At 49.9% G+C, this 26,522-nt stretch overlaps 1 protein-coding gene across 1 annotated transcript in view; it reads left to right on the top strand.

Moving 5' to 3' along the window:
* Positions 1 to 26,522, top strand: part of LOC143981554 (uncharacterized) — a 78,506-nt gene that overhangs the window by 34,860 nt on the left and 17,124 nt on the right. Inside the window, exons 3-4 of the mRNA XM_077479499.1 lie at positions 8,066 to 8,167; positions 26,364 to 26,486. Of these exons, the coding sequence (XP_077335625.1) occupies positions 8,066 to 8,167; positions 26,364 to 26,486 (225 nt within the window). The remainder of the gene's footprint in view (positions 1 to 8,065; positions 8,168 to 26,363; positions 26,487 to 26,522) is intronic.

Below are 26,522 nucleotides of genomic sequence, written 5' to 3'. Positions count from 1 at the left end.
GCCATCGGTCAGTGCCACCTATCAGTGCCCATAAGTGCCATCTATCAGTGCCAGCAATCAGTGCCTGCCACCTATCATTACCACCTATCAGTGTCTTCTATCAGTGCCAGCCATCAGTGCCACCTACCAATGCCCATAAGTGCCGCCTATCAGTGCCAGCAATCAGTGCCTGCCGCCTATCAGTGCCGGCCATCAGTGTCATCAACCAATGCCCATAAGTTCTGCCTATCAGTGCCAGCCATCAGTGCCATCTATCAGTGCCCATAAGTGCTGTCTATCAGTGCCATGTATCAGTGCCCATAAGTGCTGTCTATTAGTGCCATCTATCAGTGCCAGCCACCAGAGCCACCTATCAATGCCCATAAGTGGCACCTATCAGTGCCAGCCATCAGTCAGTGCCCATAAAAATGCCGCCTATCAGTGGCATCTATCAGTGCCATCTACCAGTCCCCATCATTTAGTGCCACCTATCAGTGCCCATCAGTCAAACTGTCAGATGAAAAAATATTGGTAATCGTTATCGGCGAGTACTTGAAAAAAGTATTGGTACTTGTACTCGGTCTTATAAAAGTGGTATCGGGACAACCCTACAACCAATAGCTCAGATCTCCTCTGTAGGTCCTTGCATAGACAGCTGGTGGCTTCAATAACCTTTGGGGCTCCTCCTCCCATTAATCCAAGAATCGGTATTAGGTGGTGGATGGTGGCTCCTCTGTACTCAACTTCCACACTCGCCCCAAAAGGGATGCAAAGGGAAGAAGGGGAATGCCCAAATAGTGTAGTATGTCGTATAAAAATGTATTAATAAAACCAACACAAAGTAACACTCACATTAAGCCAGATGAGACACAGTATAACATGCACGAGCACCGAGCTTGTCTACGGCGTCACTTCCGGTGTGCCTGTCCGCCAATCCCAGCGCGTATCGTCGCGGGTCAAGTGACTTCATCAGGGGGTGCAGGCTAGCACAGATAGTGTCCTTAAATTTAATAGACTGATAGGGACGTATGGTACCGCAGCCCTTTTGTTGGTGTCCACATTGTATATCATAGTTGCGGCCATTTTTTCAGTGTCTTCTTATTACAACTAGTATGTCCGTCATTTTCCCCGAAGTATTACCTGAATACAGCGGCCATTTTTTCCCAGATATAACTGAGAGAATGCATATATAATAAAATAAAGGATCATAAACAACTATGAACAGGGAAATGTGGCAAAGAGTATCTTATGAAACGCTGCTTAATGGAGTTAGGAAAGGGGAAGGGGGTGAGTGTGGAAGTTGAGTACAGAGGAGCCACCATCCACCACCTAATACCGATTCTTGGATTAATGGGAGGAGGAGCCCCAAAGGTTATAGAAGCCACCAGCTGTCTAAGCAAGGACCTACAGAGGAGATCTGAATTTTGGGTTTGTTTTCCCATGCTGTTACCTTACAGCAGTACGGTGAGAGGCCTCATCACATAGAGCATGGAATGAAGAGACACCGGTCACTTACTTCATAGTTCAGATTGGAGCGCCACCTTTCACTCCTCATCTCAGGATTATTCCAGAGACTTTACAATATTTACACTACATGGAATGGACACTGATTGGTTTATCACTGTTCTTTTTGTTGCACAAGATTTCGATTTGCATTGGATACATTTTTTCACAGTTTCAACTTGGAAGTTTTGTTTGCGTTTTACGCTTTGGTTCTACTGCCATCTTGTGTACAGATTTAGTATTGCTTTTCCACTTACAGCTTATTACTTGTGTCACACGGGCTTTATTATAGCTTTACAGCAGCGCAGCGCCATTCACATTCACTTTCACATATTAATTTGTCAGGGATTCACCTATTGTTTTGGTTTATATTTATTTATCTTCACCTTAAATGATAGCGCAGGAATATTCCTTCAAAATGTATCTATGATTTAAGTTTGCCCTTACATGAATATCAGAGAGATTTCCATCCTGTACTCAACTGGCAACTTCCACACAGTCGGTCAGCGCCGGTGTGCGGAGTGCCACTCATCTCTGACAACCATCATGATCGGTCTGCAGAGCGCCACTCATCCCTATGGGGACTATCATCATCGGCCTGTAGAGCACCACTCATCCCTATGGGGACTATCATCATTGGCCTGCAGAGCACCACTCATCCCTATGGGGACTGTCATCATCGGTCTGCAGAGCACCACTCATCCCTATGGGGACTATCATCATCAGCCTGTAGAGCGCCACTCATCCCTATGGGGGCTATCATCATCGGTCTGCAGAGCACCACTCATCCCTATGGGGACTATCATCATCGGTCTGCAGAGCACCACTCATCCCTATGGGAACTATCATCATCGGCCTGCAGAGCACCACTCATCCCTATGGGGACTATCATCATCGGTCTGCAGAGCACCACTCATCCCTATGGGGACTATCATCATCGGTCTGCAGAGCACCACTCATCCCTATGGGGACTATCATCATCGGCCTGTAGAGCACCACTCATCCCTATGGGGACTATCATCATCGGCCTGTAGAGCACCACTCATCCCTATGGGGACTATCATCATCGGTCTGCAAAGCACCACTCATCCCTATGGGGACTATCATCATCGGCCTGTAGAGCACCACTCATCCCTATGGGGACTATCATCATCGGCCTGTAGAGCACCACTCATCCCTATGGGGACTATCATCATCGGTCTGCAAAGCACCACTCATCCCTATGGGGACTATCATCATCGGCCTGTAGAGCACCACTCATCCCTATGGGGACTATCATCATCGGTCTGCAAAGCACCACTCATCCCAATGGGGACTATCATCATCGGTCTGCAGAGCACCACTCATCCCTATGGGGACTATCATCATCTGTCTGCAGAGCACCACTCATCCCTATGGGGGCTATCATCATCGGTCTGCAGAGCACCACTCATCCCCATGGGGACTATCATCATCGGTCTGTAGAGCACCACTCATCCCTATGGGGACTATCATCATCAGCCTGTAGAGCACCACTCATCCCTATGGGGACTATCATCATCGGTCTGCAGAGCACCACTCATCCCTATGGGGACTATCATCATCAGCCTGTAGAGCACCACTCATCCCTATGGGGACTATCATCATCGGCCTGAAGAGCACCACTCATCCCTATGGGGACTATCATCATCGGCCTGCAGAGCACCACTCATCCCTATGGGGACTATCATCATCGGTCTGCAGAGCACCACTCATTCCTATGGGGGCTATCATCATCTGTCTGCAGAGCACCACTCATCCCTATGGGGACTATCATCATCGGTCTGCAGAGCACCACTCATCCCTATGGGGGCTATCATCATCGGTCTGCAGAGCACCACTCATCCCTATGGGGACTATCATCATCGGTCTGCAGAGCACCACTCATCCCTATGGGGACTATCATCATCAGCCTGTAGAGCACCACTCATCCCTATGGGGACTATCATCATCAGCCTGTAGAGCGCCACTCATCCACGGGCGGTCTGACAACTCATGGGGCCCCCGGACAATAGGAGATTATGGGGCCCCCAGGCAATCCGAGTTTATGGGGCCACACAGTATACACATACATATACACACAGTATACACAGACATGTTTCTATTGGCTGAGAAGGTACTGGAGAGGTGGGGCAGCTATAATCTTCGGCTTTTTAGACCAAAAGGATGTCGGTAAGGGACATTTCAGAGACAGATGTAAAAAAAATAAGATTTTTACATACTGTCCCTGGTTTTACTGAGGCTGGCAACCCTGATGGGGCCCCCTAGTGGCTCGGGGCCCTCGGGCAGTGCCCGAGTAGCCCGATGGTCAGTTCGCCCCTGCACTCATCCCTATGGGGACTATCATCATCGGTCTGCAGAGCACCACTCATCCCTATGGGGACTATCATCATCGGTCTGTAGAGCACCACTCATCCCTATGGGGACTATCATCATCGGCCTGCAGAGCACCACTCATCCCTATGGGGACTATCATCATCGGTCTGTAGAGCACCACTCATCCCTATGGGGACTATCATCATCGGTCTGCAGAGCACCACTCATCCCCATGGGGACTATCATCATCGGTCTGCAGAGCACCACTCATCCCTATGGGGGCTATCATCATCTGTCTGCAGAGCACCACTCATCCCTATGGGGGCTATCATCATCGGTCTGCAGAGCACCACTCATCCCCATGGGGACTATCATCATCGGTCTGTAGAGCACCACTCATCCCCATGGGGACTATCATCATCGGTCTGTAGAGCACCACTCATCCCTATGGGGACTATCATCATCGGTCTGCAGAGCACCACTCATCCCTATGGGGACTATCATCATCGGTCTGCAGAGCACCACTCATCCCCATGGGGACTATCATCATCGGTCTGTAGAGCACCACTCATCCCTATGGGGACTATCATCATCGGTCTGCAGAGCACCACTCATCCCTATGGGGGCTATCATCATCGGTCTGCAGAGCACCACTCATCCCTATGGGGACTATCATCATCGGTCTGCAGAGCACCACTCATCCCTATGGGGGCTATCATCATCGGTCTGCAGAGCACCACTCATCCCTATGGGGACTATCATCATCGGTCTGCAGAGCACCACTCATCCCTATGGGGACTATCATCATCAGCCTGTAGAGCACCACTCATCCCTATGGGGACTATCATCATCGGCCTGCAGAGCACCACTCATCCCTATGGGGACTATCATCATTGGCCTGCAGAGCACCACTCATCCCTATGGGGACTATCATCATCGGTCTGCAGAGCACCATTCATCCCTATGGGGGCTATCATCATCTGTCTGCAGAGCACCACTCATCCCCATGGGGACTATCATCATCGGTCTGTAGAGCACCACTCATCCCTATGGGGACTATCATCATCGGTCTGCAGAGCACCACTCATCCCTATGGGGGCTATCATCATCGGTCTGCAGAGCACCACTCATCCCTATGGGGACTATCATCATCGGTCTGCAGAGCACCACTCATCCCTATGGGGGCTATCATCATCGGTCTGCAGAGCACCACTCATCCCTATGGGGACTATCATCATCGGTCTGCAGAGCACCACTCATCCCTATGGGGACTATCATCATCAGCCTGTAGAGCACCACTCATCCCTATGGGGACTATCATCATCGGCCTGCAGAGCACCACTCATCCCTATGGGGACTATCATCATTGGCCTGCAGAGCACCACTCATCCCTATGGGGACTATCATCATCGGTCTGCAGAGCACCATTCATCCCTATGGGGGCTATCATCATCTGTCTGCAGAGCACCACTCATCCCCATGGGGACTATCATCATCGGTCTGTAGAGCACCACTCATCCCTATGGGGACTATCATCATCGGTCTGCAGAGCACCACTCATCCCTATGGGGGCTATCATCATCGGTCTGCAGAGCACCACTCATCCCTATGGGGACTATCATCATCATCGGTCTGCAGAGCACCACTCATCCCTATGGGGACTATCATCATCGGTCTGCAGAGCACCACTCATCCCTATGGGGGCTATCATCATCGGTCTGCAGAGCACCACTCATCCCTATGGGGACTATCATCATCGGCCTGCAGAGCACCACTCATCCCTATGGGGACTATCATCATCAGCCTGCAGAGCACCACTCATCCCTATGGGGACTATCATCATCAGCCTGCAGAGCACCACTCATCCCTATGGGGACTATCATCATCAGCCTGCAGAGCACCACTCATCCCTATGGGGACTATCATCATCAGCCTGCAGAGCACCACTCATCCCTATGGGGACTATCATCATCAGCCTGCAGAGCAACTCTATATCAGTGTCAGTCTGTGGAGCACAACTCATCTCTATGACAGCCATCGGCACTGATCTGCAGAGCACCAATCATCTCTATCACAGCCATCAGTATTGGTTTGCAGAGCACCACTCATCTCTATGTTAACCATTAGTGTTAGTCTTTAGATGTCACAACAAGTACTTACCAAGGCCGAGATGCTGAGAGCGGTTAACCTTTGCAACTACATGCACCCCCCCCCCCCCACCAGTAGGTGGTACAGGGAGCAGGTGGCCCTCAGAAGCACTAGCCACCAGCAGGTGTAAGTTCCTGAAGAGGGTTGAGGAGTTGAGCAGAGGGTTACTGAAGTTCAGGAACTGGCTGAGGGTCCCCTGCAAAGTAGTAAGCAATCCGGGAAGTAGCAAGTGATCAGGCAAAAGATGGGTAGCAAGTCCGTGAAGCAGGCCAAGGGGTCAAATCAGTGTAATCAGGCAAGAAAGTCCATAAGGCAGGCCAAGGGTCAAATCCATGTAATCAAGCAGGAAAGTGCGTAAGGCAGGCCAAGGGTCAAATTTGTAAAGGCAGATCAGGAGAGGTCTGTTTAAACAAGCCAAGGGTCGAATCGAGGAGAAGAGCAACGTAGTCAGGGACGGTCCGGGTCAAAACAGGCAATCTGGTATAAGAGCAGGAAACAGGCATAAACGGGAAGCTGGCAACAAACCAGCAACCCGTTTGTGAGCCAGAGCCGTCTGAAATAGCCACGCCATAGCGTGTGCACCATGGCACACACCCATGCGCCATTGCGCACATCCATGGGCTATCGCGAGCCACTGGGCGCACACATGTGCACCGCCCCATCGTGCCGCACACGTTTGTCCGTCGGAGCTCTAATCCGCCACGCATGTGTGCAATAGCATGGCAAGCATGGGTGGGAAAAGTCCTTCTCTCACAGTAGAGCACCGCTCATCTCTATGACAATCATTAGTTTCATTCTGCAGAGCATCACTCATCTCTATGACAATCATTAGTTTCATTCTGCAGAGCATCACTCATCTCTATAACACATATCTGCTCAAAAAACACTTCTGCTTATGTGGATTGGTGTTTCCATCCTTCGAATCCCCAAGGAACTTCCTATCACCATGAAGGAGATCAGCGCGCCATAGACACCCTCTGACATATGGCAATAGACACCCTCTGACATATGGTAATAGACACCCTCTGACATATGGTAATAGACAGCCTCTGACATGTGGTAATAGACAGCCTCTGACATATGGTAATAGACAGCCTCTGACATATGGTGATAGACACCCTCTGACATGTGGTAATAGACACCCTCTGACATATGGTGATAGACGCCCTCTGACATATGGTGATAGACGCCCTCTGACATATGGTAATAGACACCCTCTGACATATGGTGATAGACGCCCTCTGACATATGGTAACAGACACCCTCTGACATATGGTGATAGACGCCCTCTGACATATGGTAATAGACACCCTCTGACATATGGTAATAGACACCCTCTGACATATGGTAATAGACACCCTCTGACATATGGTAATAGACACCCTCTTACATATGGTGATAGACACCCTCTGACATGTGGTAATAGACACCCTCTGACATATGGTGATAGACGCCCTCTGACATATGGTAATAGACACCCTCTGACATATGGTGATAGACACCCTCTGACATATGGTAATAGACACCCTCTGACATATGGTGATAGACACCCTCTGACATATGGTAATAGACACCCTCTGACATATGGTAATAGACACCCTCTGACATATGGTGATAGACACCCTCTTACATATGGTGATAGACACCCTCTTACATATGGTGATAGACACCCTCTGACATGTGGTAATAGACACCCTCTGACATATGGTGATAGACGCCCTCTGACATATGGTAATAGACACCCTCTGACATATGGTGATAGACACCCTCTTACATATGGTGATAGACACCCTCTTACATATGGTGATAGACACCCTCTGACATGTGGTAATAGACACCCTCTGACATATGGTGATAGACACCCTCTGACATATGGTGATAGACACCCTCTGACATATGGTAATAGACACCCTCTTACATATGGTGATAGACACCCTCTTACATATGGTGATAGACACCCTCTGACATATGGTGATAGACACCCTCTGACATATGGTGATAGACACCCTCTGACATATGGTGATAGACACCCTCTGACATATGGTAATAGACACCCTCTGACATATGGTCTTACATTTCATATATTCTGTTTTCTTTTCAGGATCAATTTATGTCACACCAGGACATACTGTACCTGATGGCCAGGCCACGTCCTTGGAGAAAAAGGAGTGGACAACGCAGATGAGCAATGAAAGACAATGTGGTGAGAGACTCAGAATCATATTATGTTCTAGTGATGATGACATACATGATTACATTTACCTGACGGGGACACAGAGCTCATCTCACAGCTTATCTACCTCTCTGGGTGGAGGGAAGGGGAGTGTATAATGAAAGGAGATGGAGGGAAGATGAAGAAGTGAAGGAAGGGGAGACAGAGGGCAGATGGATGGAAAATGGAGGAGAGACGGAAGGGAATCAAAGCGTCAGGAACCATGAAATTAGACCGAGACAGAATTACAGTTAAATCACACTTGTTTAGTTAAAGTAAATAGAACAAACGTAGTCAAAACATAGCCAGAGTTCAGTAACCGGAACGGATAGTCAGCCAAGCCAGAAGTCAGGGATCAATGTAGTGGAGCAGCAAGCAGGATCTGGAGCCAGAAGGGATGTCAGCAAATCCAGTCTTTAAACAGGAATGCAGGAGATGTTTCTTGTGATGTTGACCAAGTCGAAGGCAGAGCTCCCCTGGACTGGACAGCTTAAGTAGGCAGGACTGAAGAGCAGGATATCAACAACAGCTGAGTAACTGTGGAGAGAGATGGGAGCTGGCAATTAGCCGACAGCTGACTGGCCAACTCAGAGACGGAAGGGCTGAGCCCAGCCCTGACAGTACCCCCTCCTCAAGGACCCCTCCCCCTCGAAGGACCACCAGGCTTGAGGGGAAAACGTCTATGGGAATCACAGAGGAGGACGGGGCATGTACGTCCGAGGATGAGACCCAAGAGCGTTCCTCCGAACCGTACCCTTTCCAATGCACCAGGTACTGTATGCGCCCACGGAACCTACGGGAGCCAACAATGGACTGTACTTCGTACTCCTCATGGTTCTCAACCTGTGCAGGGTGAGGACGAGCCACAGAGGTGGTAAAGCGGTTGCAGACCAACGGTTTTAATAAGGAGACATGAAATACATTCGAAATATGCATATTAGAAGGAAGGTCTAATGCGTAAGCCACTGGGTTAATCCTGAGAAGAATAGGGAAAGGCCCAATAAACTGAGGTGTGAACTTTAGTGAGGGAACACGAAGTCGGAGGTTGGGGGATAACAGCCAGATCCTGTCCCCAACCTGGTAGGAAGGCGCAGTCAGGCGTCTGTGGTCAGCAAGGAGTCTGTAACTATCGTTAGCATGACGCAAAGCCTCCTGGACTTGTGCCCAAGTGGAATGAAGACCACGGAGATGCTCCTCTAACGCAGGAATACTCTGCGGAACAAACAAGTCAGGCAACATGGAAGGTTGGAAACCATAATTCACCATAAATGGAGACAATCGGGTGGCAGAATTCAAGGCACTGTTGTGAGAAAACTCTGCCCATGGTAAGAGGTCTGACCAGTTGTCATGATGGTGAGAAATATAGCAATGTAGGAATTGCTCCAAGGACTGATTGGCTTGTTCTGCGGCCCCATTAGTCTGCGGGTGATATGTAGAGGAAAAAGCAAGCTGAATTCCCAACTGTGCACAAAAGGCTCGCCAGAACCGGGACACAAACTGACTACCCCTATCCGAGACAATCGCCTTGGGTAGCCCATGTAAGTGAAAGTGAAAGATCTGCCGAGCAAAAATGGAAGCCAGTTCCTTAGAAGTGGGAAACGTCCTAAGTGGAATACAATGACACATCTTTGAGAACCGGTCAACCACCATAAGAATAACTGTGTTGCTTTGGGAGTTGGGTAACTTCACAATGAAATCCATTGACAGGTGAGTCCAGGGCCTCTCTCCATTGGGTATGGGTTGTAGGAGGCCCACTGGAAGGTGTCGTGGAGTCTTACTCTGAGCACACACAGGACAGGCAGCTACGAAGGCAGTAACATCAGCCCATAGACTAGGCCACCAGAATTGTTGGGAAATGGCCCAAATGAGTTGATTCTTCCCAGGGTGGCCAGCAGCCAAGTCTGGAGCACAGTAGTACGGAGACTCTCTGGGACAAAGCAGCAGTCACAAGGTTTCTCATGTTTCTCAGGAGGAGCATGGACCCGAGCAGCAAGAATTTTGTCACCCAAAGGAGAAGTGAGACTGGTGTGAACCATAGCCAGAATATGATCAGGAGGAATCACAGGAACCGGAACAAACTCCAACTTGGAAATGGAGGAAAATTGTTGTGACAAGGCGTCAGCCCTTACATTCATAGTAGCGGGCAAGAATGAGACAATGTAATTGAAACTTGACAAGAAAAGAGCACAGCGCACCCTTCTGGGAGAGAGGCATTTAGCCTCAGACAAGAATGTGAGATTCTTATGGTCAGTAAGAATGATTCCAATTTCTTGAAAAAGTAGCCACACGGATGCATAGCGCTCTCAGAGATGTTGAGACAGAAGGGCGCCAACTCCAGTCTCAAAAGCATCAACCTTAAGGATAAACGGTAATGTAGGATCAGGATGTGCCAACACAGGAGCAGAAACAAAGGCAGCCTTGAGACTCTCAAAGGCCTTAATGGACTCCGGAGACCAACTCTGTGGGTTACCGTCCTTTCTGGTCATATCAGTCAGAGGCTTGACCAGAGACTAGAAGTTACGAATAAGCTTCCGATGATGTTGACAAAGCCCAGGAAACGCTGCTGAGGACGTAAACCCATGGGTCGGGGCCACTGTAGGACTGCCGAAAGTTTCTCTGGGTCCATCAAAAAAACAGCAGTGGAAATGACATAACCCAGGAACTCGCACTTCTCCAGTTTACAATAGAGATTGTTCACTCTTAGTTTCTGAAGCACATGACAGACATCTGTGTGGTGGCTCTCCAGGGACTTGGAAAATATGAGGATATCATCGAGATAAACCACCACACATACCTGCAACAAATTTCAGAGGACATCGTTAATAAGTTCCTGGAAAACTGCCAGGGCAGTACAAAGGCCAAAAGGCATTACAAGGTACTCATAATGGCCTGTTCTAGTATTAAACGCAGTTTTCCATTCGTTGCCCTCCTTAGTCATCACGGGATAGTATGCCCCGTTGAAATCAATCTTTGTGAAAACCGTTGCTCCCTTGAGGCGGTCAAATAACTTTGTAATCAATGGAATCAGATAGGCATTCTTAATCGTGAAACGATTGAGACCCCTATAATTAATACAAGGTCTCGGTTCACCACTCTTCTTCTTCACAAAGAAGAAACCAGCAGGAGACGTGGATTTCTGAATGAAACCTCGAGAAAGTGCGTCTGCAACATACTACTCCATGGCCTTATCTTCCAAAACCGACAAAGGGTAAACCCGACCACGAGGGGGTATGGCACCAGGTTGAAGGTCAATTGTGCAATCATAAGACTGGTATGGAGGCTTGACCTTTGTCAAAGACATCGCTAAAATCGCGGTACTCCTCCAGCAGGGAGGAGAGTGAAGAGGTGCACAGGACCTTGGCTACCTTCTGGAAGCATGTATCACTGCATTTGTGGTGACCAGGAGAGAACCTCAGCACAGAGACATTCAAAAGAGGGGTTGTGCCTCTGTAACCAAGGATAACCAATAACCAGCAGAAACTTAGGTGAGGAAATAACTTGGAATTGGATTATCTCATGGTGAAGAGCCCCTACGGCCATGGACAACGGAACCGTCTCATGAGTCACATGGGCAGGCTGTAGAGGTCTTCCGTCAAGAGCCTCAATGGCAAGTGGAGTGTCACACAGCTGCAGTGGAATTGAGTGCTTTGATACAAATGCAGCATCAATGAACAGGCCTGCAGCCCCAGAGTCAATTAGAGCCTGTATCTCGATGAGCGACTCAGCCCAGGAAAGGGTGACCAAAACCAGGGGCTTATCCTTCTGGATAACTGGGGACGAAAACAATGCCACTTAAGGTCTGTCCGTGACAGGACCTCAAGTTTCGGGTGTTCCCTGGACGGGTAGGACAAGACTTCAAAAAGTGACCTGCCTGGCCACAATAAAGGCACAATCTCTCCCTCCTCCTAAAGGCTCTCTCATCCACAGAGAGACACGTGAAGCCCAAGTGCATGGGTTCATCTTCACTGACCAACTCGGTACCAGGAGGCATGGGAGGTGAGGGAGGCATGGGAGGTGAGGGAGGCACAGATGGGACTGCAAAGCTCAGAGGCAAATGTACAGGAGGCTTCCTCAAGCGCTCCTTTAAAAGAGAGTCTTTCTCTGAGTCTGGAGTCAATGAGGATGGCAAATGAGATTAACCTCTCCAGCTCAGTGGGCATATCTCGGGATGCTATCTCATCCTTGATGGTATCCAAGAGACCGTGAGAAAAAGCAGCCACAAGGGCCTCATTGTTCCAAGCAACCTCTGCTGCCAGAGTACGGAATTCAATGGCGTAGTCGGAAACAGTTCTCGTACTCTGTTCGATGGACATGAGGCACTTGGCAGCAGAAGCGGAGCGTGCAGGAACGTCAAATACCCTTTTAAACAAAGCCACAAACTGAGGGTAACTCAAGACAACAGGTTTTTGTGTCTCCTATAGAGGGTTTGCCCAGGCCAAGGCTCTCTCAGAAAGCAAAGATATCACAAAACCTACTTTGCTTCTGTCCGTAGGAAATGCCTGGGGCAGCATCTCAAAGTATATCTCAACATGATTGAGAAACCCTCTACATTGGACTGGATTGCCCCCAAATCGCTTGGAAGTGGAGAGGAACCAGACATACCTCTTATAGAGGTAGTACTCGAGGCGGGTGCCTGCACAAAGACTGGAGCAGCAGCAGAGATGGCCTGCAACATAGATTGTATCAAAGCGGCCAGAGTGGGAGATTCCAGGTGAGCCGTGCGACTGTAACGCCATGGTGAACTGATCCATGGGGTGATCCAGTTCATCCAAAAATATTGAAAAAAATAGTTGGAAAAAATATTACCAACAAGTGGACTGACTGCATCTTCTGAATTCATGGCCTTCGCTTACTGTCAGGAACCATAAAATCAAGCCGAAACAGAAGTACAGTTAAATCACACTTGTTTAATAATAAAAGTAAATAGAACAAACGTAGTCAAACCATAGCCAAAGTTCAGTAACGGGAATGGATAGTCAGCCAAGCCAGAAGTCAGGGATAAAAGTAGTGGAACAGCAAGCAGGATGCAGAGTCAGAAGGGATGTCAACAAAGCCAGTCTTTAAACAGGAACGCAGGAGATGTTTCTTGTGATGTTGACCAAGGCGAAGGCAAAGCTCCTCTGGACTGGACGGCTTAAGTAGGCAGGACTGACGAGCAGGATATCAACAACAGCTTAGTAACTGTGGAGAGAGATGGGAGCTGGCAATTAGCGACAGCTGAGTGGCCAGTTCAGAGAAGGAAGGGCTGAGCCCAGCCCTGACACAAAGGGAAAATAGATGGCATATGGAGGAGAGTATGACGGGAGTCACTTTGGTTGTGGGGGTTTGAGCCCAGGTTACCTTGGAGATCACTGGAAGCTCCTTGTCCAGCTCCCCGGGCCCCTCCTTTATGTAAGTTACCCTGTGTCTATTAGGGGCGCAGGGTGACTGAGAACCCCAGTCTGACCTCAAGAATATATGAAGATAAAGTCCACCATTCATCAGAAACCATTGCTAGATGATTTGAGGTTGATTGGGGGTTGCTACGTGTTTGCTAGGTGTGGCTGTATCCCATTGTTCTATTGTGCATGTCTGCCTTGGGAGCAACCTATTATGGGATGTATATGTGTATGTGAATTAGCTGTGAGAGGGGAGGAGGGAGTTCCTCCAACAGCTCTCCCAGCTGATTGGACAGTCTACTGATGAGAAGTTTGAATATCTCTATGTGCCTGTGTTCAAATAAACAGTTCATGTTCAGCAGCAAAAATGAGTACTCCCTAGTTCTTGGTTTTAAGCGGTTGGAATATCTGATATCTACATTCAGACTGGGAGATATATGACGGAAGCACTCAAGTGGCGTGTAGGAAGGGATTCTGTTACATTGGTGACAAGCGGTGAGACTTTTCCTGCATTTTGGGACATCCAAACATCCACCTGGATCCAAGATCAGGATAGCAGACTTCGGTCACCCCAGCGGAGATATGGACCTGGCATCAGAGTTCCTGGGCTGCTGCGGATCGTCCTTTCAGCATATTCCAGGACTGTGTTTGAGGATGAATACCTGGAACTCAGGCATCAGATTTGGGTAGGACTCTGGATTGGAGCCCTCCAGGTCACTGGTATGCAACAGAGCAAGTGCTTTCTAACCCCAGAGCAACAGGCCAGTGACCAGCGGACATTGCAGATGGCGTTCCTGGGAGAACGTCCCCAGGAGAAATGGGTAACTGAGTTGGACAGGCTGGTCCAGCAGTAGATAGAGCTGGACAATCATTATTGGGCTTTGCAATGGAACGCAGAGCAGGGATATTTAGGGGAGACCACAGAAGGACAACCTGGTGAGCCTCCAGCAGAAGAGCTGGCATCAAGGCCAAACATCACTGAGCTCTGCCCAGCACCAACGGCAGCATCAGCCTCCCTGAGAGATGAAGTAGTTGGCCTTTCTCTCACACTACTGACAGAGACATGGGATTTTCTACCAGCAGCATCTGTGGAGTTACCAGAAACTTCTCCAGCTGAAGCGCTGACAACTGGACAGAGGGTCCAAGACCTCTGCCCCACACCTGTGGCAGTTCCGCAGGCCCAGGGTGAGAAGGTGGCGGTCACGCCACAGCAGCAGATTAAGATCCAGGGGGAGAAGGGAGAGGAGGTGTTCGTCCTCCCTTCCCAACAGTTGGCCAGGGTGGGGGAAGCGATCTTTCCTCCCCAGCAATGATCAGTGCACCTGGGCGACAGTACCAGAGACGTGTCATCCCAGCAGCCAGATGAGGGTAAGGGAGATGGAGCAGCCAGCTCCCCTTCCCAGCAGCAGACGACACCCCAGAATGATGCCATCAACCCAGCAGAAGAGCTGGCAACAGAGCAGAGTGCTTCTGGCCTCTGCCCTTAACTAACAGAATATGGAATTGGTAGTGGATGGGACTTCAGTCTCTACTGACCCAACTCCAGAAAAAGGTCCGGCATTGAGACAGGAGGGTGTCAGCCTTGATCTGCAAACACGAGGGGGATATTCATCTAGTAACAGTGGAGGGGACTTTAATTTCCACCTGTATAACACAAGGATGCTGGGAAGTTGGCTCAAATCCCCAACATCCAGACAGAGTGGGATGGAAAACAGAGATTAGATGGAGAATAGATATGTGGGAGAAAGATGGGAGATTGATGGAAGGCAGAAGCCATATGGAGGGGAAATGGAAGGAAGATGGATGGGGGAGATGTAGGGAAGAAAGATGGAGATGAAGGGGACATGGAGTGAAGCCATATGGAGGGGAGATGTAGGGAAGAAAGATGGGGATGAAGGGGACATGGAGTGAAGCCATATGGAGGGGAGAAGTAGGGAAGAAAGATGGGGATGAAGGGGACATGGAGTGAAGCCATATGGAGGGGAGATGTAGGGAAGAAAGATGGGGATGAAGGGGACATGGAGTGAAGCCATATGGAGGGGAGAAGTAGGGAAGAAAGATGGGGATGAAGGGGACATGGAGTGAAGCCATATGGAGGGGAGATGTAGGGAAGAAAGATGGGGATGAAGGGGACATGGAGTGAAGCCATATGGAGGGGAGAAGTAGGGAAGAAAGATGGGGATGAAGGGGACATGGAGTGAAACCATATGGAGGGGAGAAGTAGGGAAGAAAGATGGAGATGAAGGGGACATGGAGTGAAGCCATATGGAGGGGAGAAGTAGGGAAGAAAGATGGGGATGAAGGGGACATGGAGTGAAGCCATATGGAGGGGAGATGTAGGGAAGAAAGATGGGGATGAAGGGGACATGGAGTGAAGCCATATGGAGGGGAGAAGTAGGGAAGAAAGATGGGGATGAAGGGGACATGGAGTGAAGCCATATGGAGGGGAGATGTAGGGAAGAAAGATGGGGATGAAGGGGACATGGAGTGAAGCCATATGGAGGGGAGAAGTAGGGAAGAAAGATGGGGATGAAGGGGACATGGAGTGAAGCCATATGGAGGGGAGAAGTAGGGAAGAAAGATGGGGATGAAGGGGACATGGAGTGAAGCCATATGGAGGGGAGAAGTAGGGAAGGAAGATGGGGATGAAGGGGACATGGAGTGAAGCCATATGGAGGGGAGAAGTAGGGAAGAAAGATGGGGATGAAGGGGACATGGAGTGAAGCCATATGGAGGGGAGATGTAGGGAAGGAAGATGGGGATGAAGGGGACATGGAGTGAAGCCATATGGAGGGGAGATGTAGGGAAGAAAGATGGAGATGAAGGGAACATGGAGTGAAGCCATATGGAGGGGAGAAGTAGGGAAGAAAGATGGGGATGACGGGGACATGGAGTGAAGCCATATGGAGGGGAGAAGTAGGGAAGAAAGATGGGGATGACGGGGACATGGAGTGAAGCCATATGGAGGGGAGATGTAGGGAAGAAAGATGGGGATGAAGGGGACATGGAGTGAAGCCATATGGAGGGGAGATGTAGGGAAGAAAGATGGGGATGAAGGGGACATGGGGTGAAGCCATATGGAGGGGAGATGTAGGGAAGAAAGATGGGGATGAAGGGGACATGGAGTGAAGCCATATGGAGGGGAGATGTAGGGAAGAAAGATGGGGATGAAGGGGACATGGAGTGAAGCCATATGGAGGGGAGATGTAGGGAAGAAAGATGGGGATGAAGGGGACATGGAGTGAAGCCATATGGAGGGGAGAAGTAGGGAAGAAAGATGGGGATGAAGGGGACATGGAGTGAAGCCATATGGAGGGGAGATGTAGGGAAGAAAGATGGGGATGAAGGGGACATGGAGTGAAGCCATATGGAGGGGAGATGTAGGGAAGAAAGATGGAGATGAAGGGAACATGGAGTGAAGCCATATGGAGGGGAGAAGTAGGGAAGAAAGATGGGGATGACGGGGACATGGAGTGAAGCCATATGGAGGGGAGAAGTAGGGAAGAAAGATGGGGATGACGGGGACATGGAGTGAAGCCATATGGAGGGGAGATGTAGGGAAGAAAGATGGGGATGAAGGGGACATGGAGTGAAGCCATATGGAGGGGAGATGTAGGGAAGAAAGATGGGGATGAAGGGGACATGGGGTGAAGCCATATGGAGGGGAGATGTAGGGAAGAAAGATGGGGATGAAGGGGACATGGAGTGAAGCCATATGGAGGGGAGATGTAGGGAAGAAAGATGGGGATGAAGGGGACATGGAGTGAAGCCATATGGAGGGGAGATGTAGGGAAGAAAGATGGGGATGAAGGGGACATGGAGTGAAGCCATATGGAGGGGAGAAGTAGGGAAGAAAGATGGGGATGAAGGGGACATGGAGTGAAGCCATATGGAGGGGAGATGTAGGGAAGAAAGATGGGGATGAAGGGGACATGGGGTGAAGCCATATGGAGGGGAGATGTAGGGAAGAAAGATGGGGATGAAGGGGACATGGAGTGAAGCCATATGGAGGGGAGATGTAGGGAAGAAAGATGGGGATGAAGGGGACATGGAGTGAAGCCATATGGAGGGGAGAAGTAGGGAAGAAAGATGGAGATGAAGGGGACATGGAGTGAAGCCATATGGAGGGGAAATGGAAGGAAGAAAGATGGGGATGAAGGGGATATGGAGTGAAGCCATATGGAGGGGAGATGTAGGGAAGAAAGATGGAGATGAAGGGGACATGGAGTGAAGCCATATGGAGGGGAGATGTAGGGAAGAAAGATGGGGATGAAGGGGACATGGAGTGAAGCCATATGGAGGGGAGAAGTAGGGAAGAAAGATGGGGATGAAGGGGACATGGAGTGAAGCCATATGGAGGGGAGATGTAGGGAAGAAAGATGGAGATGAAGGGGATATGGAGTGAAGCCATATGGAGGGGAGATGTAGGGAAGAAAGATGGAGATGAAGGGGACATGGAGTGAAGCCATATGGAGGGGAGAAGTAGGGAAGAAAGATGGAGATGAAGGGGACATGGAGTGAAGCCATATGGAGGGGAGAAGTAGGGAAGAAAGATGGGGATGAAGGGGACATGGAGTGAAGCCATATGGAGGGGAGAAGTAGGGAAGAAAGATGGGGATGAAGGGGACATGGAGTGAAGCCATATGGAGGGGAGATGTAGGGAAGGAAGATGGGGATGAAGGGGACATGGAGTGAAGCCATATGGAGGGGAGATGTAGGGAAGAAAGATGGGGATGAAGGGGACATGGAGTGAAGCCATATGGAGGGGAGAAGTAGGGAAGAAAGATGGAGATGAAGGGGACATGGAGTGAAGCCATATGGAGGGGAGATGTAGGGAAGAAAGATGGGGATGAAGGGGACATGGAGTGAAGCCATATGGAGGGGAGATGTAGGGAAGAAAGATGGAGATGAAGGGGACATGGAGTGAAGCCATATGGAGGGGAGATGTAGGGAAGAAAGATGGGGATGAAGGGGACATGGAGTGAAGCCATATGGAGGGGAGAAGTAGGGAAGAAAGATGGGGATGAAGGGGACATGGAGTGAAGCCATATGGAGGGGAGAAGTAGGGAAGAAAGATGGGGATGAAGGGGACATGGAGTGAAGCCATATGGAGGGGAGATGTAGGGAAGAAAGATGGGGATGAAGGGGACATGGAGTGAAGCCATATGGAGGGGAGATGTAGGGAAGAAAGATGGAGATGAAGGGGACATGGAGTGAAGCCATATGGAGGGGAGATGTAGGGAAGAAAGATGGGGATGAAGGGGACATGGAGTGAAGCCATATGGAGGGGAGATGTAGGGAAGGAAGATGGGGATGAAGGGGACATGGAGTGAAGCCATATGGAGGGGAGAAGTAGGGAAGAAAGATGGGGATGAAGGGGACATGGAGTGAAGCCATATGGAGGGGAGATGTAGGGAAGAAAGATGGAGATGAAGGGGACATGGAGTGAAGCCATATGGAGGGGAGAAGTAGGGAAGAAAGATGGGGATGAAGGGGACATGGAGTGAAGCCATATGGAGGGGAGATGTAGGGAAGGAAGATGGGGATGAAGGGGACATGGAGTGAAGCCATATGGAGGGGAGAAGTAGGGAAGAAAGATGGGGATGAAGGGGACATGGAGTGAAGCCATATGGAGGGGAGATGTAGGGAAGAAAGATGGGGATGAAGGGGACATGGAGTGAAGCCATATGGAGGGGAGAAGTAGGGAAGAAAGATGGGGATGAAGGGGACATGGAGTGAAGCCATATGGAGGGGAGAAGTAGGGAAGAAAGATGGGGATGAAGGGGACATGGAGTGAAGCCATATGGAGGGGAGAAGTAGGGAAGAAAGATGGGGATGAAGGGGACATGGAGTGAAGCCATATGGAGGGGAGAAGTAGGGAAGAAAGATGGGGATGAAGGGGACATGGAGTGAAGCCATATGGAGGGGAGATGTAGGGAAGAAAGATGGGGATGAAGGGGACATGGAGTGAAGCCATATGGAGGGGAGATGTAGGGAAGAAAGATGGGGATGAAGGGGACATGGAGTGAAGCCATATGGAGGGGAGATGTAGGGAAGAAAGATGGGGATGAAGGGGACATGGAGTGAAGCCATATGGAGGGGAGAAGTAGGGAAGAAAGATGGGGATGAAGGGGACATGGAGTGAAGCCATATGGAGGGGAGATGTAGGGAAGAAAGATGGGGATGAAGGGGACATGGGGTGAAGCCATATGGAGGGGAGATGTAGGGAAGAAAGATGGGGATGAAGGGGACATGGAGTGAAGCCATATGGAGGGGAGATGTAGGGAAGAAAGATGGGGATGAAGGGGACATGGAGTGAAGCCATATGGAGGGGAGAAGTAGGGAAGAAAGATGGAGATGAAGGGGACATGGAGTGAAGCCATATGGAGGGGAAATGGAAGGAAGAAAGATGGGGATGAAGGGGATATGGAGTGAAGCCATATGGAGGGGAGATGTAGGGAAGAAAGATGGAGATGAAGGGGACATGGAGTGAAGCCATATGGAGGGGAGATGTAGGGAAGAAAGATGGGGATGAAGGGGACATGGAGTGAAGCCATATGGAGGGGAGAAGTAGGGAAGAAAGATGGGGATGAAGGGGACATGGAGTGAAGCCATATGGAGGGGAGATGTAGGGAAGAAAGATGGAGATGAAGGGGATATGGAGTGAAGCCATATGGAGGGGAGATGTAGGGAAGAAAGATGGAGATGAAGGGGACATGGAGTGAAGCCATATGGAGGGGAGAAGTAGGGAAGAAAGATGGAGATGAAGGGGACATGGAGTGAAGCCATATGGAGGGGAGAAGTAGGGAAGAAAGATGGGGATGAAGGGGACATGGAGTGAAGCCATATGGAGGGGAGAAGTAGGGAAGAAAGATGGGGATGAAGGGGACATGGAGTGAAGCCATATGGAGGGGAGATGTAGGGAAGGAAGATGGGGATGAAGGGGACATGGAGTGAAGCCATATGGAGGGGAGATGTAGGGAAGAAAGATGGGGATGAAGGGGACATGGAGTGAAGCCATATGGAGGGGAGAAGTAGGGAAGAAAGATGGAGATGAAGGGGACATGGAGTGAAGCCATATGGAGGGGAGATGTAGGGAAGAAAGATGGGGATGAAGGGGACATGGAGTGAAGCCATATGGAGGGGAGATGTAGGGAAGAAAGATGGAGATGAAGGGGACATGGAGTGAAGCCATATGGAGGGGAGATGTAGGGAAGAAAGATGGGGATGAAGGGGACATGGAGTGAAGCCATATGGAGGGGAGAAGTAGGGAAGAAAGATGGGGATGAAGGGGACATGGAGTGAAGCCATATGGAGGGGAGAAGTAGGGAAGAAAGATGGGGATGAAGGGGACATGGAGTGAAGCCATATGGAGGGGAGATGTAGGGAAGAAAGATGGGGATGAAGGGGACATGGAGTGAAGCCATATGGAGGGGAGATGTAGGGAAGAAAGATGGAGATGAAGGGGACATGGAGTGAAGCCATATGGAGGGGAGATGTAGGGAAGAAAGATGGGGATGAAGGGGACATGGAGTGAAGCCATATGGAGGGGAGATGTAGGGAAGGAAGATGGGGATGAAGGGGACATGGAGTGAAGCCATATGGAGGGGAGAAGTAGGGAAGAAAGATGGGGATGAAGGGGACATGGAGTGAAGCCATATGGAGGGGAGATGTAGGGAAGAAAGATGGAGATGAAGGGGACATGGAGTGAAGCCATATGGAGGGGAGAAGTAGGGAAGAAAGATGGGGATGAAGGGGACATGGAGTGAAGCCATATGGAGGGGAGATGTAGGGAAGGAAGATGGGGATGAAGGGGACATGGAGTGAAGCCATATGGAGGGGAGAAGTAGGGAAGAAAGATGGGGATGAAGGGGACATGGAGTGAAGCCATATGGAGGGGAGATGTAGGGAAGAAAGATGGGGATGAAGGGGACATGGAGTGAAGCCATATGGAGGGGAGAAGTAGGGAAGAAAGATGGGGATGAAGGGGACATGGAGTGAAGCCATATGGAGGGGAGAAGTAGGGAAGAAAGATGGGGATGAAGGGGACATGGAGTGAAGCCATATGGAGGGGAGAAGTAGGGAAGAAAGATGGGGATGAAGGGGACATGGAGTGAAGCCATATGGAGGGGAGAAGTAGGGAAGAAAGATGGGGATGAAGGGGACATGGAGTGAAGCCATATGGAGGGGAGATGTAGGGAAGAAAGATGGGGATGAAGGGGACATGGAGTGAAGCCATATGGAGGGGAGATGTAGGGAAGAAAGATGGGGATGAAGGGGACATGGAGTGAAGCCATATGGAGGGGAGATGTAGGGAAGAAAGATGGGGATGAAGGGGACATGGAGTGAAGCCATATGGAGGGGAGATGTAGGGAAGAAAGATGGGGATGAAGGGGACATGGAGTGAAGCCATATGGAGGGGAGATGTAGGGAAGAAAGATCGGGATGAAGGGGACATGGAGTGAAGCCATATGGAGGGGAGAAGTAGGGAAGAAAGATGGGGATGAAGGGGATATGGAGTGAAGCCATATGGAGGGGAGAAGTAGGGAAGAAAGATGGGGATGAAGGGGATATGGAGTGAAGCCATATGGAGGGGAGAAGTAGGGAAGAAAGATGGAGATGAAGGGGACATGGAGTGAAGCCATATGGAGGGGAGATGTAGGGAAGAAAAATGGGGATGAAGGGGACATGGAGTGAAGCCATATGGAGGGGAGAAGTAGGGAAGAAAGATGGAGATGAAGGGGACATGGAGTGAAGCCATATGGAGGGGAGATGTAGGGAAGAAAGATGGGGATGAAGGGGACATGGAGTGAAGCCATATGGAGGGGAGAGGTAGGGAAGAAAGATGGGGATGAAGGGGACATGGAGTGAAGCCATATGGAGGGGAGAAGTAGGGAAGAAAGATGGAGATGAAGGGGACATGGAGTGAAGCCATATGGAGGGGAGAAGTAGGGAAGAAAGATGGGGATGAAGGGGATATGGAGTGAAGCCATATGGAGGGGAGAAGTAGGGAAGAAAGATGGGGATGAAGGGGATATGGAGTGAAGCCATATGGAGGGGAGAAGTAGGGAAGTAAGATGGGGATGAAGGGGATATGGAGTGAAGCCATATGGAGGGGAGAAGTAGGGAAGAAAGATGGGGATGAAGGGGATATGGAGTGAAGCCATATGGAGGGGAGAAGTAGGGAAGAAAGATGGAGATGAAGGGGACATGGAGTGAAGCCATATGGAGGGGAGATGTAGGGAAGAAAAATGGGGATGAAGGGGACATGGAGTGAAGCCATATGGAGGGGAGAAGTAGGGAAGAAAGATGGAGATGAAGGGGACATGGAGTGAAGCCATATGGAGGGGAGATGTAGGGAAGAAAGATGGGGATGAAGGGGACATGGAGTGAAGCCATATGGAGGGGAGATGTAGGGAAGAAAGATGGGGATGAAGGGGACATGGAGTGAAGCCATATGGAGGGGAGAGGTAGGGAAGAAAGATGGGGATGAAGGGGACATGGAGTGAAGCCATATGGAGGGGAGAAGTAGGGAAGAAAGATGGAGATGAAGGGGACATGGAGTGAAGCCATATGGAGGGGAGAAGTAGGGAAGAAAGATGGGGATGAAGGGGATATGGAGTGAAGCCATATGGAGGGGAGAAGTAGGGAAGTAAGATGGGGATGAAGGGGATATGGAGTGAAGCCATATGGAGGGGAGAAGTAGGGAAGAAAGATGGGGATGAAGGGGATATGGAGTGAAGCCATATGGAGGGGAGATGTAGGGAAGAAAGATGGGGATGAAGGGGACATGGAGTGAAGCCATATGGAGGGGAGATGTAGGGAAGAAAGATGGGGATGAAGGGGACATGGAGTGAAGCCATATGGAGGGGAGATGTAGGGAAGAAAGATGGGGATGAAGGGGACATGGAGTGAAGCCATATGGAGGGGAGATGTAGGGAAGAAAGATGGGGATGAAGGGGACATGGAGTGAAGCCATATGGAGGGGAGATGTAGGGAAGAAAGATCGGGATGAAGGGGACATGGAGTGAAGCCATATGGAGGGGAGAAGTAGGGAAGAAAGATGGGGATGAAGGGGATATGGAGTGAAGCCATATGGAGGGGAGAAGTAGGGAAGAAAGATGAGGATGAAGGGGATATGGAGTGAAGCCATATGGAGGGGAGAAGTAGGGAAGAAAGATGGAGATGAAGGGGACATGGAGTGAAGCCATATGGAGGGGAGATGTAGGGAAGAAAAATGGGGATGAAGGGGACATGGAGTGAAGCCATATGGAGGGGAGAAGTAGGGAAGAAAGATGGAGATGAAGGGGACATGGAGTGAAGCCATATGGAGGGGAGATGTAGGGAAGAAAGATGGGGATGAAGGGGACATGGAGTGAAGCCATATGGAGGGGAGAGGTAGGGAAGAAAGATGGGGATGAAGGGGACATGGAGTGAAGCCATATGGAGGGGAGAAGTAGGGAAGAAAGATGGAGATGAAGGGGACATGGAGTGAAGCCATATGGAGGGGAGAAGTAGGGAAGAAAGATGGGGATGAAGGGGATATGGAGTGAAGCCATATGGAGGGGAGAAGTAGGGAAGAAAGATGGGGATGAAGGGGATATGGAGTGAAGCCATATGGAGGGGAGAAGTAGGGAAGTAAGATGGGGATGAAGGGGATATGGAGTGAAGCCATATGGAGGGGAGAAGTAGGGAAGAAAGATGGGGATGAAGGGGATATGGAGTGAAGCCATATGGAGGGGAGAAGTAGGGAAGAAAGATGGAGATGAAGGGGACATGGAGTGAAGCCATATGGAGGGGAGATGTAGGGAAGAAAAATGGGGATGAAGGGGACATGGAGTGAAGCCATATGGAGGGGAGAAGTAGGGAAGAAAGATGGAGATGAAGGGGACATGGAGTGAAGCCATATGGAGGGGAGATGTAGGGAAGAAAGATGGGGATGAAGGGGACATGGAGTGAAGCCATATGGAGGGGAGAGGTAGGGAAGAAAGATGGGGATGAAGGGGACATGGAGTGAAGCCATATGGAGGGGAGAAGTAGGGAAGAAAGATGGAGATGAAGGGGACATGGAGTGAAGCCATATGGAGGGGAGAAGTAGGGAAGAAAGATGGGGATGAAGGGGATATGGAGTGAAGCCATATGGAGGGGAGAAGTAGGGAAGAAAGATGGGGATGAAGGGGATATGGAGTGAAGCCATATGGAGGGGAGAAGTAGGGAAGAAAGATGGGGATGAAGGGGACATGGAGTGAAGCCATATGGAGGGGAGATGTAGGGAAGAAAAATGGGGATGAAGGGGACATGGAGTGAAGCCATATGGAGGGGAGAAGTAGGGAAGAAAGATGGAGATGAAGGGGACATGGAGTGAAGCCATATGGAGGGGAGATGTAGGGAAGAAAGATGGGGATGAAGGGGACATGGAGTGAAGCCATATGGAGGGGAGAGGTAGGGAAGAAAGATGGGGATGAAGGGGACATGGAGTGAAGCCATATGGAGGGGAGAAGTAGGGAAGAAAGATGGAGATGAAGGGGACATGGAGTGAAGCCATATGGAGGGGAGAAGTAGGGAAGAAAGATGGGGATGAAGGGGATATGGAGTGAAGCCATATGGAGGGGAGAAGTAGGGAAGTAAGATGGGGATGAAGGGGATATGGAGTGAAGCCATATGGAGGGGAGATGTAGGGAAGTAAGATGGGGATGAAGGGGATATGGAGTGAAGCCATATGGAGGGGAGATGTAGGGAAGAAAGATGGGGATGAAGGGGATATGGAGTGAAGCCATATGGAGGGGAGAAGTAGGGAAGAAAGATGGGGATGAAGGGGATATGGAGTGAAGCCATATGGAGGGGAGAAGTAGGGAAGAAAGATGGGGATGAAGGGGATATGGAGTGAAGCCATATGGAGGGGAGATGTAGGGAAGTAAGATGGGGATGAAGGGGATATGGAGTGAAGCCATATGGAGGGGAGAAGTAGGGAAGAAAGATGGGGATGAAGGGGACATGGAGTGAAGCCATATGGAGGGGAGAAGTAGGGAAGTAAGATGGGGATGAAGGGGATATGGAGTGAAGCCATATGGAGGGGAGAAGTAGGGAAGAAAGATGGGGATGAAGGGGATATGGAGTGAAGCCATATGGAGGGGACCAAATATTAGAATCCTTTTTTTTTTGAGTTGTTGATACTTCAAAGTAGAACTCCAGTAAAAAATTTTTATAGGTTTGGTCAGGGTATGGGGGGTGGGGGGGGGGGGGGTTGGGGGGTAAAGCCTCTGTAAGCCCTTGTACACACGGGTCGGACATTCCGACAAAAAAATCCGTCTGATTTTGTCCAACGGATTTTGTCCGCAACTGGTGTTGCATACACACGGTCAGACAAAGTTGTCGGAAAATCCGATCGTTCAGAACGTGATGACGTTATTTCGTTACGACGGGACTACGTTCAGGCTAGTAGCCAATGGCTTTGGTCTAGGAATTTGATCTGAGCATGCGTGGCACTTTGTCCGATCGGAATTCTCTACAAACGATCGGACAAAGTCCCATCGGATCATGTTGTCGGAAAATTTTTATATCCAGCTCTCAAACTTTGTTGGTCGGACATTCCGACGGAAAATGTCAGATGAAGCCCACACACGTTCGGATTATCCGACAACACCGTCCGATCGGACATTTTCCGTCGGAATGTCTGATCGTATGTACAAGGGCATAGAATTTTACTCTTGGTTGCACCCCATCTGGGGACATTTCCTGTGTTGTTTCCAGGTCTGCCATGTCCTGTGTTGTGCTTCTGATGGAGAATTCTATTCATTCTTATTTTTCAGCATGGTGGTGTGATGAAACTCTGGGAATTGCCATTGCTGCAGGACTGGGAGCAATTTTCCTCATCTCCGTCATACTGTGCGCTGTCAGCTGTTGTCTGTGGAAGAGGAGGAGGACGCACCCAGGTGAGAGCTGACACCTGTATGGTGTATAATGTCTGT

This window comes from Lithobates pipiens, unplaced genomic scaffold (assembly GCF_037356315.1).
Source record: "Lithobates pipiens isolate NorthernLeopardFrog02 unplaced genomic scaffold, aLitPip1_a1.2 Scaffold_16, whole genome shotgun sequence".
Classification (NCBI taxonomy): Eukaryota; Metazoa; Chordata; class Amphibia; order Anura; family Ranidae; genus Lithobates; species Lithobates pipiens.
The sequence above is the reverse complement of the archived record's forward strand: the minus strand, read 5'-3'. Positions and strand labels throughout refer to the sequence as shown.